This window comes from Silurus aristotelis (assembly GCF_946808225.1).
Source record: "Silurus aristotelis genome assembly, chromosome: 10".
NCBI classification, from domain to species: Eukaryota; Metazoa; Chordata; class Actinopteri; order Siluriformes; family Siluridae; genus Silurus; species Silurus aristotelis.
The window spans coordinates 254964-268908 of NC_139583.1; the positions used below are offsets into that span (position 1 = coordinate 254964).

General features: G+C 45.2%; 2 protein-coding genes across 5 annotated transcripts in view; one reads left to right on the forward strand and one right to left on the reverse strand.

The window, feature by feature from the left end:
• The window catches only part of slc24a5 (solute carrier family 24 member 5), a 13200-nt gene extending 7791 nt beyond the window's left edge, over positions 1–5409 (forward strand). Inside the window, exons 7-9 of the mRNA XM_083552425.1 lie at positions 549–755; positions 1585–1686; positions 2472–5409. Coding sequence (XP_083408551.1) covers positions 549–755; positions 1585–1686; positions 2472–2794 — 632 coding nt within the window. The 3' untranslated portion in view covers positions 2795–5409. The remainder of the gene's footprint in view (positions 1–548; positions 756–1584; positions 1687–2471) is intronic.
• On the reverse strand, positions 5235–13629 carry myef2 (myelin expression factor 2). Of its 4 annotated transcripts, XM_083552407.1 has the most exons (17): positions 13443–13629; positions 12482–12690; positions 11976–12028; positions 11462–11469; positions 11246–11339; positions 10901–11098; positions 10555–10708; positions 10160–10209; positions 9849–9909; positions 9550–9648; positions 9368–9409; positions 9179–9265; positions 9006–9101; positions 8849–8911; positions 8461–8624; positions 8325–8376; positions 5235–5677 (listed from the first exon to the last, which is right to left on the reverse strand). In XM_083552407.1, exons 1-17 carry the CDS (start codon positions 13556–13558, stop codon positions 5514–5516), a joined length of 1710 nt encoding a protein of 569 aa, XP_083408533.1. In that variant the 5' UTR covers positions 13559–13629; the 3' UTR covers positions 5235–5513. The 4 variants fall into 4 exon arrangements, with proteins under 4 accessions (XP_083408533.1, XP_083408532.1, XP_083408530.1 ...); XM_083552406.1 differs by lacking the exon at positions 11462–11469 and having other exon boundaries at positions 9179–9253; positions 11246–11329; positions 11958–12028; positions 13443–13628; XM_083552404.1 differs by lacking the exon at positions 11462–11469 and having other exon boundaries at positions 11246–11329; positions 11958–12028; positions 13443–13628.
• Positions 13630–13945: the final 316 nt, after the last annotated feature.

Here is a 13945-nt window from a genome sequence, read left to right on the forward strand (position 1 = left end):
CACACACACACACACACACACACACACACTCACACCTCTCTCTGATTCTTCACGGTCTCTGATACACCCCACGGCACACACACACACACACACACACACACTCATACTCACACCTCTCGCTGACTCTTCACGGTCTCTGATACACCCCACGGTACGCACACACACACACACACACACACACCTCTCTCTGAGTCTTTACGGTCTCTGATACACCCCACGGTACGCGCACGCACACACACACACACACACACACACACACACACACACACACACCTCTCTCTGAGTCTTTACGGTCTCTCAGATACACCCCACGGTACACACGCGCACGCACACACACACACACACACTCATACTCACACCTCTCTCTGATTCTTCACGGTCTCTGATACACCCCACGGTACACACACACACACACACGCCTCTCTCTGAGTCTTCACGGTCTTTCAGATACACCCCAGCGAATTTGTGTCTGTATGTGTATGTGTGTGTCTGTGTTTATCAGTGTGAATATTTGTGAATGTGTGTGTGTGTGTGTGTGTGTGTATCAGAACCCCACAGTGTGTTCCGGATGCCTGACAGTGATGTAAAGCGGATATTTTGGGTCTTGTCTGTTCCGGTGTTGGTGCTGCTGTACGTTAGTGTACCTGACAGCAGGAAACGCTTCTGGAAGAAGTTCTACATGCTGACATTCCTCATGGCTGCTGTGTGGATCGCTGCCTTCACCTATGTCCTTGTCTGGATGGTCACCATCGTGGGTTAGTCTACAGCACCTGACCCCAGTCTGGTCCTGGAGAACCGGTCACTGCAGTCCAGTGTGCAGGACAAAAGTGTTCTCCAGGAGCAGCATGGAGCCAAAGCACTACACTCACAGCAGGAATACTCCCACAACCTCCTGACATATCAGCACTACCAAGTAAAGCACTGAAAAACTGTTCACACACTTTTATTCCAGCACATTCCTCTCAGGTTTCTGACCATCATCAGTGTCACAGGAACATGGCTTAAGCTTCTTATTATCTCTATTACTTATTTTTGAAAGTTCAACATCATTCAACTTTTAGTCTAATATTGAAAAGCCAAGAGTCATTGCTTTAAAAATTCTGGGTTCCTCAACACACACACACACACACATACAGCATCACATGCTATACTCCACCATTCCGGAGATTCCAGCTGTGCATCCTGAGGGATTGTGGGATTACAGTCTGAGATCATGTGATTCCCACGGCCTCATCAGACAATAATACGGTTATTATTCAGAAAAAGGGGTGCAGCCACGTGTGTGTGTGTGTGTGTGTAGCAGGAGATGTCACAAGTCTGAGTGCACTGAATCGGGTTTCATCCTAGTTTTACACACTTCCTTAAGCCTCTCCTCAGCACAACACACTTCACATATTTAATTATTTCCTCGTTCACGTCGAGGACAGCCGGCCAGCCTCAAACACAGAGTACTTTATATTCACTGTGTGTGTGTGTGTGTGTGTGTGTGTCTGTGTCTGTGTCTGTGTGTGTGTGTGTGTGTGTGTGTGTGTGTGTGTGTGTGTGTGTGTGTGTGTGTGTGTGTGTGTGTGTGTGTGTGTGTAGGAGAGACACTGGAGATTCCTGACACGGTGATGGGACTAACACTTTTAGCAGCAGGAACCAGCATCCCAGATACGATTGTCAGCGTGATGGTGGCACGAGAAGGTAGAGTCTTTTATTAAATTAGCTCTCAGACACGAACAGCCTTACAGAGCATGAGGTCAAACCTCCTTTTTTTCACAACTCTATAGGCCACGCCTCCCTCAATGAGACTGGCAGGTAGAGAGGCCACTCCTCCTTCACAGATGTCAGCAGTGATCTTAGAGAATCCCATACCCATCAATCTGGGAGCGGGTTATAAGGCCATTTCCAAACTATTTAAAGTCCACCATTCTATACTAAAGAATAAAGTCTTGTGGTTTGTTCCAATACAAACCACAAGTTTTAAGCACAGCTTAAGTTTTAAAGTTGTATTGGAACAAACCACAAGACTTCTGGAACAATGTCATAAAACAGATTAGATGAAAGTGAAGCTGATGATGCAGCAGCCCAGTCACAGTCCAGACCTCAACCTGCATAAACAGCATGTGGCGGAGTGTTGAGAAAGCTGTGCAGAAACAACTGCTTGCAAACATCAATGAACTGAAGCACTGCTGTAAAGAATGAGAGAGAATTCCTCCACAGTGATGTGAGAGTCTGAGAAAGTCCTACAGAACAACATTACTTCTATAGATACCTGCTACTGAATCATGAGGTGTACTTGGATTTTCACCCACAGTTTCTCCATTTCAGCTTGATTTCCTTAAATACATAATGACAAATTACACCATAACTTAATAATAATTATGTCCTGATACTGTAATGATAATAGTGTGAGTAGCCCATGATGTTTGAGTTGAAGAGCTCAGCAGTTAGGTGTTCTGTTCCTCAGTTCCTTGTGTGTCTCTCAGGTAAAGGAGACATGGCCATGTCCAACATTGTGGGCTCAAACGTGTTCGACATGCTGTGTCTGGGGCTGCCGTGGTTTATAAAGACGGCGTTTGTGAACCCGTCGTCTCCGGTGGTGGTGAACAGTACAGGTCTGGTCTTCACCACCTGCTCACTCCTTGTCTCCATCCTCATCCTCTTCATCGCCACTTATATAAATGGCTGGAAGTTGGACAGAAAACTCGGTGCTGCCTGTTTAATCATCTACATCGTCTTCGCCACGCTGTCCATCCTGTACGAGCTCGGGATCATCGGCAACAATCCGATCCGCTCCTGTGGCGTCTAACTGATCTCAGATAAGACCCTGGAACACTGCACCTCAAAAACTACAGCATGGAGGACTTGTAATCTCAGACATTGAAGATTGCATATACCAAATAATTTATTTAAAATCACTGACCTCAGATCAGCTGCTGAACCTGAACACACACACACACACACACACACACACACACACACACACACACACACACACACACACACACACACACACACACACACACACACAGAGTGGTTAGGTGAGTGCAGAAGTGAGATTGCTTGAATTGTTCTCCAACGATCATCATACACGAGTTGCTGCTCGGTTTCAACATTTTCGTGGGTTAAGCTCGTTGAAGGTCTTTCTGATCTCTCCTTGTCTTGCTGTGATGTTCTTCTGCTCTTGAAGCATAAGTGCCTCTTAAAACACCTTAAACGACTTGTCACAGCGTCGCCATATGTCATGTCAAACGACATGGTAGCTCAGTGGTTAAGGCATTGGACTTTAGATCGGAAGATCACAAGTTCAAATCCCACCACCACCAAGGTGCCACTGCTGGGCCCTTGAGCAAGGCCCTTACCCTTCCCCTGCTCAGTTGTAAGTCGCTCTGGATAAGGGCATCTGCCAAATGTCAAATATAAATGTCTCTATGGCAGATTTCCCGGGTTTCATGCAGAATTTTACCGATGCAGAGCTCCTGCAGCACCATCGCAACCGTCCATCCTCAGCATTCTCCTACTGATATACCCCATGTCCCTCCTCTGCACATGTCCAAACCATCTCGATCTCACCTCCCTCACCTTGTCTCCAAAACGTCCTACATGTGCTGTCCCTCTAATAAACTCATTTCTAATCCTGTCCATTGTCGTCACTCCCAATGAACATCTTCAGCTCTGCTACCTCCAGCTCCACCTCCTGTCTTTTACTCAATGCCACTGTCTCTAATCCATACAACATCTCAGGTCTCACCACAGTCCTATAAACTTTCCCTTTTACAGATACTCTTCTATCACAAATCACTCCTGCTATCACTCTTCTCCACCCACTCCACCCTGCCTGCACTCTTTTCTTCACTTTCCAACACTGCCATTTCCATTCTTTTAGCAAAATCTACCACCATCTGCCCTTCCACATTCCTCTCCTTAAGACCACACCTACCATCACCTCCTCATCACCTCTGTTCCCTTCACCTACATGCCCATTAAAGTCTGCACCAATCACCAATCTTTCATTCCTACGTTCACCTTCTACCACTTCATCTAACTCACTCCAGAATTTTACCATTAAACTTTTAACTCACAGAATAACAACTTATTTCGGCTGCTTCCATTAGGCGTCTTCACAGCATCATCCATCTCCATATCCCCCTGTCATTTATCATCACCCCTTCAACTTCCAGCTTCACGATCATCACCCTATCAGAAACTCTCTTCACCTCCACTACACTCTTACTGTACTCTTCCTTCAGAATCCCCCCTACACCATTTCTCTTTCCATCCACACCATGATAGAACAGTTTAAACCCACCTCCAATGTTCCTGCTCTTACTCCCTTTCCACTTGGTCTCCTGATCACACAACATCTCTACCTTTCTCCTCTCCATCATATCAGCTCCCTCTCTCCCTTTACCCGTCATAGTACCAACATTTAAAGTACCAACCCGAACCTCTACTCTCCTACACTGCTCCTTTCCCTGCCGTCTCTGTAGACATCTTCCTCCTCTCCTTCTCCTCCTTCAGCCAACAGCAGCACAATTTACACCGGTACCCTGTTGTTAACGATACCTGTGGTGGTCGTTGGTAACCCGGGCCTCGACCAATCCAGTATGAAATTCTGATTCATGATCCACATATTTGATTTGACGCATGTTTTACGCTGGATGTCCTTCCTAACACAACCCCCCACATTTATCCAGACTTGAGACCGACACTGAGACTCACCTGACTTGCAGCACTAATGACTGGGTTGAAAGAACTACAACACCAGGGGGAAAAAACAAGCAAAACATTCTAAAGTGCTGCAGGAGCATTTCAATGAGCATTAGAGGAGCGTTACATGTACACGAGAAAATTAAGACCTGTTTAAAATTACAGAAGATTCAGAACCAGAACAGTGAATTTAAAAGGTTTTAAGGCCCAAAATTTAGAGTTTGAGATTTTAGACTCAGAGAAAACACTGATAATTCATTAATGTTCCATCAAAACCTCACTACACAACCTCAGCTGAAACAGTACTCAGGGTAAACCTGTGCGTGTGTGTAGGCAACACAACAGTGTAGCTGTGAAGATCCAAATACGACGTCTGTATTACAAGAGAAACCCTGAGAGGAACTGCATTTACTCACGCTGCAACAGAGACGTCACTGCACACACCCTTCAGCTCAGACGGAGAAGCTGAGCCATGCTGACCTGGAGGCTCCACACCTCCTGGTCAGTTACTGAAGGAGTTTAATCAGACAGGGCAGAACTTAAAAATTAAAAAGTTTATTTTATTTCTTGTTCAGATAAACAGGTGATGCACAAATTAAAAAGAAGTTTACAAAAGAAATAAACATGTGTATAAACAATATCTACTAGTCAGGTCTGATGATTATTTGTAGTGTGTGTGTGTGTGTGTGTGTGTGTGTGTGTGTGTATATGCATATTCATGCAAAAAAAAAAAAAAAAAATGTTTCTAAAACAAAACAAAAGCTCAAAGGGAATGAATGTGGACCGTGGGCTGTGGCGAGGGGTGTGTGCACGTGTGTTCAGGCGTTACGGTCGAGGCGCACGTCCACCTCTCGACCATTAATTTTGGTTCCGTTCATCATCCTGCAGGCCTGCTCAGCACTCTCTGGGGAGTCAAAGCGCACCGTCCCACAGCCCTTAGACTTCCCGTTCTCCATCTTTATCTCTGCATACATCACCTGACCTGGAAAAAACACACACACACTTTATGAGGAAGTCTGGTGTGTCAGAAGTATGTAAGGGAGGTGCAGGACATGTATGAGGACAATGGGGGCGAAAGGACACCGGACAAAGAGTTTTGCTCATCGGCCCAAAAACCAGTACACAGAAGCTCCAGCATTTCAACCTGCATTTAGACGGATGTTCTGTAACCACTAGTTCAACAGTTAAAGACCTGGGAGTTATTATACACTCCAACTTGTCTTTCAAATATCATATATCAAATTTTATTTGTCACATACACATACAGGGTACGACATGCAGTGATAGTTTAATATCATATCATAACCATGTTACAAAAACAGCCTTCTTTCACCTTAGAAATATTTCTAAGCTAAGAAATATGTTATCTATATCTGATGCAGAGAAGCTCGTCCATGCGTTTATGACCTCTAGAATAGACTACTGTAATGCATTACTAGGTGGATGTCCTGCGTCATTAATAAACAAGCTTCAGTTAGTTCAGAATGCCGCAGCAAGAGTTCTTACAAGGTCAAGAAAATACGATCATATAACCCCAATCTTATCGTCCCTACATTGGCTTCCTGTTAAGTTTCGAATAGACTACAAACTACTGCTACTCACTTATAAAGCACTAAATGGTTTGGCTCCCATGTATCTATCCAGTCTCTTAACACGCTACAATCCGTCACGCTCCCTGAGATCTCAAAACTCTGGGCTTCTAGTAGTTCCTAGAATAGCAAAGTCCACTAAAGGCGGTAGAGCATTTTCACATTTAGCTCCTAAACTCTGGAATAGTCTTCCTGACAGTGTTTGGAGCTCAGACACACTCACCCAGTTTAAGGACGTATGTTTTTAGCGAGTTCTACACATAACACACATCACATCATAACCTTGTGCTCCAGAACATCTGATCACATGCACATTATCAACTTGTGCTGTTAATATCATGAACAGCAGCTACGCTAATTCCTCTCCACTGCTTCTCTTTCTCTCCCCATCCCGAGACACCCTGAGGTTTCTCCAGCTCCAGTCACGTCCCACCTCATTAAGATTATGGACCTTTAAAGAAGTAGATGCCGAACTCGCAAACATCCAGAACCATCTAGAGACGTACCAGTGCCAATTGGATCCCGCTACATGTGGAGTTTTGACATTGGACCTCCTGGAGTGTTTAAAGGCTCTGGCATGGAGAAGCTGATGCTGGATCTGTGATGATCACAAATGTTGAGCTATTTTATGAGTTGCTCAGTAGCTCCTAGTCTGGTTCCTCTCAAAGTTTCTCTCATTCATCTAAGGGAGTTTTTCCTTGCCACAGTCTCCATGGCTGCTCATCAGGGATAAACACACACATTATTCACATTAACTCTTGATTTCTGTAAAGCTGCTTTGAGACAATGTCTGTTGTGAAAAGCGCAATAGAAATAAACTTTATTTAACCACTGCTTCACAAATCAAGAACAGCTACAAGGCACAATCACGTCCACCGTTCGGGAAATCGGACCATGCTGCCATCTTCCTCATGCCTGTATACAAACAAAGGCTAAAACAGGAAGCTCCGGTTCAAAGGTAGGTCGCGCGCTGGACTGACCAATCGGTGGCCTCTCTTCAGGAAGCGTTGGATGTCCCAGACACAGCTCTGATTATGTCAACATGTTTACAGGAAGCGGTTGTGGGAGTCGTCAGGAAACTAGCAGATGACAAGGTACAGAAAACCATCCGCTCCGCTGAGATTCCGCTCCGCTGCCTACAACACCGGGCTCGACACCGGGGACATGGACGAGTACAACGCTGCAGAAACCCATGCTGTTTGCATACTACAGTTCAGCTTTCATGGGACTCAGCCTGCCGCTGTGTCAATGGATCTCCAACTTCCTGACAGACAGAACACAAGCCGTACGAGTGGACAAACTGAGCCCCTGCTGTACACAATGTACACACATGACTGTGTGGCCACTTCCATCTCCACCATATATCAAGTTTGCTGACGACACTGTTGTGGTGGGCCTGATCAACAACAATGAAACGGCCTACCTACAGTAGATTAAAAACCCGGAGAGATGGTGCCAGGAGAAGGACCTTCTCCTGAACGCCAGCAAGACCAAGGAGTTGATAGTGGACTTCAGCACGAAGCAGGAGCGCTCATACCAACCACTAAACATCAACGGCTCTCCAGTGGAGAGAGTGGACCGTCTCGGTACTTGGGTGTTCACATCACACTTGGTGTAATCTTGGTCCTGACACTAAGGACAATCACTAAATCACTTTCATTTGTACTTCCAATATCTGCTAAATGCATCCATGTATATACACATTTTTTTCTAGCTTATACTTTATCAACTTTATTTTTTTGATCCTTAAATTCTATTCCTTTTTTATGCTTAAATGTTGGACAGTTGTACAAGCATTTCACTGCAGGTTTGGACATGTGCAAAGGAGGGACATGAGTTATATCAGTAGGAGAATGCTGAGGATGGAGCCACCAGGAAGATGTGGTGAGAGAAGACATGCAGGTAGTTGGTTTAAAAGAGGCAGATGTAGAGGACAGTAGTATGGAGACAGATGATCTACTGTGGTGACCCCTAATAGGACCAGCCGAAAGAAGACAAGCACATTTCAAGAGTTCTAGATTTTAAGAAACACCCACTCACCACAATGGCTGAACTTCTCCTTAAGCTTCTGCCATGTGAGGTCATATGAAAGCTGTGTGAAAAAAGATCATAATCATATACACACACACACACACACATGGATGTAAATGCAGTTAGTGAAATCACAGGTACTCACATTTCTTACAAATATCTGACATCCTCCCTTTGACCCCACCCCTCTGTCTCCGCCCATGTGACCCGAGCTGCCTCCAAACTGGCCAAAGCTGCGACTCATTTCCATATTCCCGCCCATTCTGTCAAATCCACTCATCCGGTCCATTCCCATGCTACCCATACCTCCTACAGGAGAGAGAGAGAGAGAGAGAGAGAGAGAGAGAGAGAAGGAGAGAGAGAGAAGGAGAAAGAGAGAGAAGGAGAGAGAGAGAGAACATTCATATTAAACATTGTATCACCTAAGGAACTTTCTTTTTTTTAAGCCAGATGAGTCACTTTAATCTCAAGTTGTAGATCAGCAGTGTAAATCAAATAATTACATCATCGTGTGTGTGTGTGTGTGTGTGTACCTAATCCTGTCCCCATTGGGCCCATGCCCGAGTTTCCAATTCCTCCTCCGTAACCTCCCATTCCTCCAACACGGAGAGAAAAACATCACCACATTAGACATAAATATGTGCACGAGTGTGTGTGTGTGTGTGTGTGTGTGTGTGCGCGCACACTTACCCAGTCCCCCAAACGAATCTCCAAAGGATCTGTTCATGCCTAGATCACTGCGTCCAAAATCCCGATCCATCATCCCCATACCGGACCTGTACATATCTAACACATACACACAAAAATCAGAGCTCTGAGACGGGGAAATGTGTGTGTGCCATGTGAGAATAAGAGTGTCTTACCTCCCATCCTGCCCATGGCAGTCATGTCTCTACCTCCAAATCCACCAACTCCAACACCATCCATTCCTCCAAATCCTCCACCCATTCCTGCCACACACACACACACACACACGTGAAGATAGAGACAGACAGAGGTGAAGATAGATCGAATAAAATGAATAATAAATGACAAAATGAGTTGTGTTTTACCTCCCATTCTGTTCATTCCTCCAAAGCCACCTCCATCCATCCCTGAGGAGGAAAAGAGGGAATGAAAGTGGAGAGGAATGAAGATAAAAGAACAAGCTTTATGTTTCTAGACAAGTGCAGGTATGTGTGTAACAATTTGCTCTGACAGCAGAACTGAGTGGAGTGTGTGCACACATACTGACCTCCAGGACCCATGGAGCCCATTCCTCCTCCACTCAGACGGTTGGTGTTGATTGGCTGTCCACCAGGACCCAGACCCATGCCGATACCACCCAGACCTCCTGTAACACACACACACACACCCCCAAGGGTAAAACATCAATTACAAAGGCAATGGGGTGTAGAGAGCGCAGTCATGTGATTAAGATACGTTATGGTCATGTAACTGGTGTGGGTCTGTCTGATAATGAACACTACAGTGCGTGTGGCGTGTGGTCTGTCAGAACAGACCACACACTGATCATCTCCAACACACACTTACTTGGCAACTGAGGGGCTTTATCAATGGAGCAGAAATCATCAGGGGGCAAAGACTTATCATCCTGTAAGAGAGCAACACACACACACACACACACACACACACACACACACACACACACACACACACACACACACACACACACACACACACACACACACACACACACACACACACACACACACACACACACACACACACACACCACTGCAGTAAAAACTGAATAAAGAAACAGCTCTGAAAGTGGATCATATACATTAGGACACACACACACACACACACACACACACACACAGAACAGATCATTCTCTTACCATTTTAACGTGCATCTGTCTGTCAAACAGCATCTGACCATTAAACATGGCTGCATCACAATTAAGGAGAACAGGAAGTGAGATCACATCTATCTACATCTATAATAATACTCAACCCTTCAAGATTGAGATTTTCCTTTAATGGTAAACCAAAGCAAACTCAATTAAAATTTGTATTTATTAGAGGAAACTCAATTCGCCTCTAGAGGCTGTTTTCAGTGAAAGCGGATCGGAAGCTGGAAAATCTATCAGTATGGATTTTCGCTGAAGGATCCAGCGATCAACTATCGGTGCCGATGAACAGACAAGATAGATTAATCAGTCAACCTGTACTGGTGACACTTTAGGTAAATGTTAAAACACCTTCAGTATGATGGTGTGTGTGTGTAGGATACAGATGGCCTGCACGGCCTCCAGTGACTGTTCAAAGGTAACCGTTCCCATTCCTCTGCTCTTCCCATCTTTATCTTCCTTTACATCAGCTCTCTTCACCACTCCAGCCATGCTGAACACCTCCTTCAATTTCTTCCAGCCTACCTTAAAGTCCAGCTACACACACACACACACACACACACACACACAGAGAGAAAACCATATAAAATGTGATTAAGCTGTGAGAAGCTGGTGTAATACCTGAAGAGAGCTGGTGTGTGAACAGGAGCAGGAACATCACTGCACGTTCTGAGCCCACACCCTGTTACATAACTAACTAAAGAGAGAAAGCAGCAGAAACGTGCTCACGTTAGCAACAAACACGGTAGAACCGAGTCGGCCATGCTGAAGAGCGCTGATGATGTCATGGGGAATGTTTGGGTTGTTGGAGATCGAGGGGGGTAGGTTAACCTGTCCTGGACCACCATCATGCCCCCTGCCCCCGGGGTATCCACTTCCCCCTCCCCCTCGCTGTAACACACGCCGAGCATGCTCTCCATCAGGATCCTGAAAAAAACACACACACACACACACACACACACACACACACACACACACACACACACACACACACACACCATGACTCTACAGGATACGTCACTTCAGCACAGCAGGTCAGGGTGGTGTAATGTTCACACTCCACCTGTTACACACCTCTTTAATGTTCAGGGGTCGGCCATTAAGATCATGTTTGTTCATCATCTCCATTGCTTTCTTTACAAACTCCTCATCTTTGAACTCAACCACCCTACAAACACAAACAACAACAATTACACCCAGACAGAGTTTCCATGGCGACTTCACACTGCATATCAGCTCAGCTTTTCATACAAAGTGTATTTATTTACAATTAGAAAGTATGGTACTTACCCACAGCCCTGTTAGCAGCGTACACACACACACGCACCCGGTGTTGGAGAGGAGCACACACAGACAGCGTTAGTACAACACACACAATGTGCATATCAATGAAGAATAAAATGTTCATGATCTCGGGAATTATATTAAACACAGAGATGGACACCACAGCTGAACACTGAAGCACATTATCACATAAAGCAGTGCACGTTTTCTGAAGAATAATAGAAATAGATCAATAAATCTCTGTAATTTCCTCTTTATGTACACATTCAGGCGCTTAATTCTCAATAAAACACCACATCCAATCAGCAGGTTTGTCTCTCAGGCCAAACAGAAAGCCACCAATTAAAAGAGTACAGCCATGAAAATATGATAATGAAGAGCTAGGGTCAAAACAAAACCATGTCCAAGTCTTCATCAGTAATAGATCAGACATTTATCCAACGCATAAAGAGCTGTGTGTTCCAGTCACGGTGCTACACATGAGAGAAGAAGCCGAGATCACAGCCTCTACTGCACTTACCCTGGACTTTCCTTCAGCATCCTTAAACAGCTCCACGTATGTAACCTCACCAACTACATGAGACATACAAGAGGGGAAATACCAAGAAACACAAACACACATACACACACACACACAATGCATTTAAAAACACAACAGCACCACAGCGCTGGGACTCTTCACACTACGGCTAGAGAAACCCACATTATAATCACATCAGAGCAACCATCTGAGTCCAGACCTCCTCCCAGCGTAATGTACAGTACTCCACACAAAACACACACACACTCCAGCAGATACACACACAACCACTGTTATAAAGGAACCATCTCATAGAACCAAATAAAGATCAGATTCATCACGTTCATCTCTGAACTGTTTAACACACACATCCGTTCAAGATTTCATACCAATACAGTGTTACACTCCTTCACAAAGGAACAGAGAAGCCTGTCCACACGTGCATGAGTGTGTGTGTGTGTGTGTGTGAGAGAAGTGTGTGCGACTCTAATTGTGGTGTGTGTTACCTTTCTCTCTCATTAGATCTTTAATTGCCTGCCACTTCATATCGTACGGAATGTTGCTGATGAACACACGGTTGCGCTGAGACGCCTTCTTGTCTCCCGAACCAACATGCCTCTCCTTATATGGGTGAAAACGACTGGACTTCCGGCCCCCGGTCTTCTCCTTCCCCTCTGGCTTGTCCCTCTGGTTCTCCTCTGTATCGCTTTCCACACTGAGGAAAAACAGTAATGAAGGCACTGCACATCAGCTATAAACACACCAACGACGCCATAGAGCTATGCGCATGCGCACGACAGCCCCCTGAGTACCCAGTGACTCCATCCAGGAAATACCACGTTTTACCTACACATACACAACAAAAAAACATTAATGTGTAATGTTGTACATACGGTGAGAAATAACTAAATGGGTGTGTACTTTATTTTGAAAGCGAAATTTAAACAGCTCCGTGTTCCTCCCGCGACTTGCTGGAACACATTCGATTATAATCCCTCAACATTTTAATCCACATCCGTATTATTGCAGGGCCCGCCCACTGCACTGTTATTGGTCAGTTTAAGCCGCGTTAAACCTAATGACCGATGATTTGACCAATGAGGAACGTTATTCATAAGCATATGGTACCTTAGCAACCAAGCAGGACGTAGGGGGCGGAGTTTACTGAATACCGGCGGAGGAAAAAAAAACAATGCGTAACTGTTAGCTAGCATCCATTGTAACCTAGCCTATAAGCAATGCTAATTATGCTAAAAATAAAACCATTATATTTCGCTCTCTTTTTAATGATAACTATTATTTCTGCTCCACTCGAAGCCCGAGTCCGCCTCAATCTGCACGCGCCGCCCGGTTTCTGTTTATTTTGGACGCGAGCTGCGCGGATCGCCTCAGCCACCCCCTATCTTTTTTGTTAGCATAATGCTAACATTATCCCGAGTTCGGGAGCGAGGTGAAGGTGAGCGTTACGTTTTGACGCCGTTTGTGTCGTCTTGCGGCGTCTCGGCATCCTCTTGGAGGGGAGACGCGTCCTGGAATTCCTCCTGTTTGACCTCGTCTCCGAGCTCGGGGTTGTTCTCAGCCATGACTCCTGCTGCACAGTTCCTCCTGTTCACTCACACTGAGTCTGCGCAGTACAGCACCGCTGCGACGCGTTTTCCCGCCACGAGATCTCGCGCTCAGGTATCACGAGACCTTTTTTCGCCACAGCATTAAATCCCAAACGTCACGTGTTGCCATGGAGACATGACTGTCAATCATCATGTCTTGAGGATGATTTCCTCTATAATGAGTGTTTAATGGAGTTACAGTCTGTGTGTACAGGATCAGATTACAGAACATCACCCCCAACACCCCCAACACTACCTTATATGGAGTTGTATGGGCCAATCAGATGAGCAAATAGCGTCATTTATAACCAGTGTTGTGTAGTTACTAAAAAATAGTAACTAGTTACAGTTACTCGTTACTTC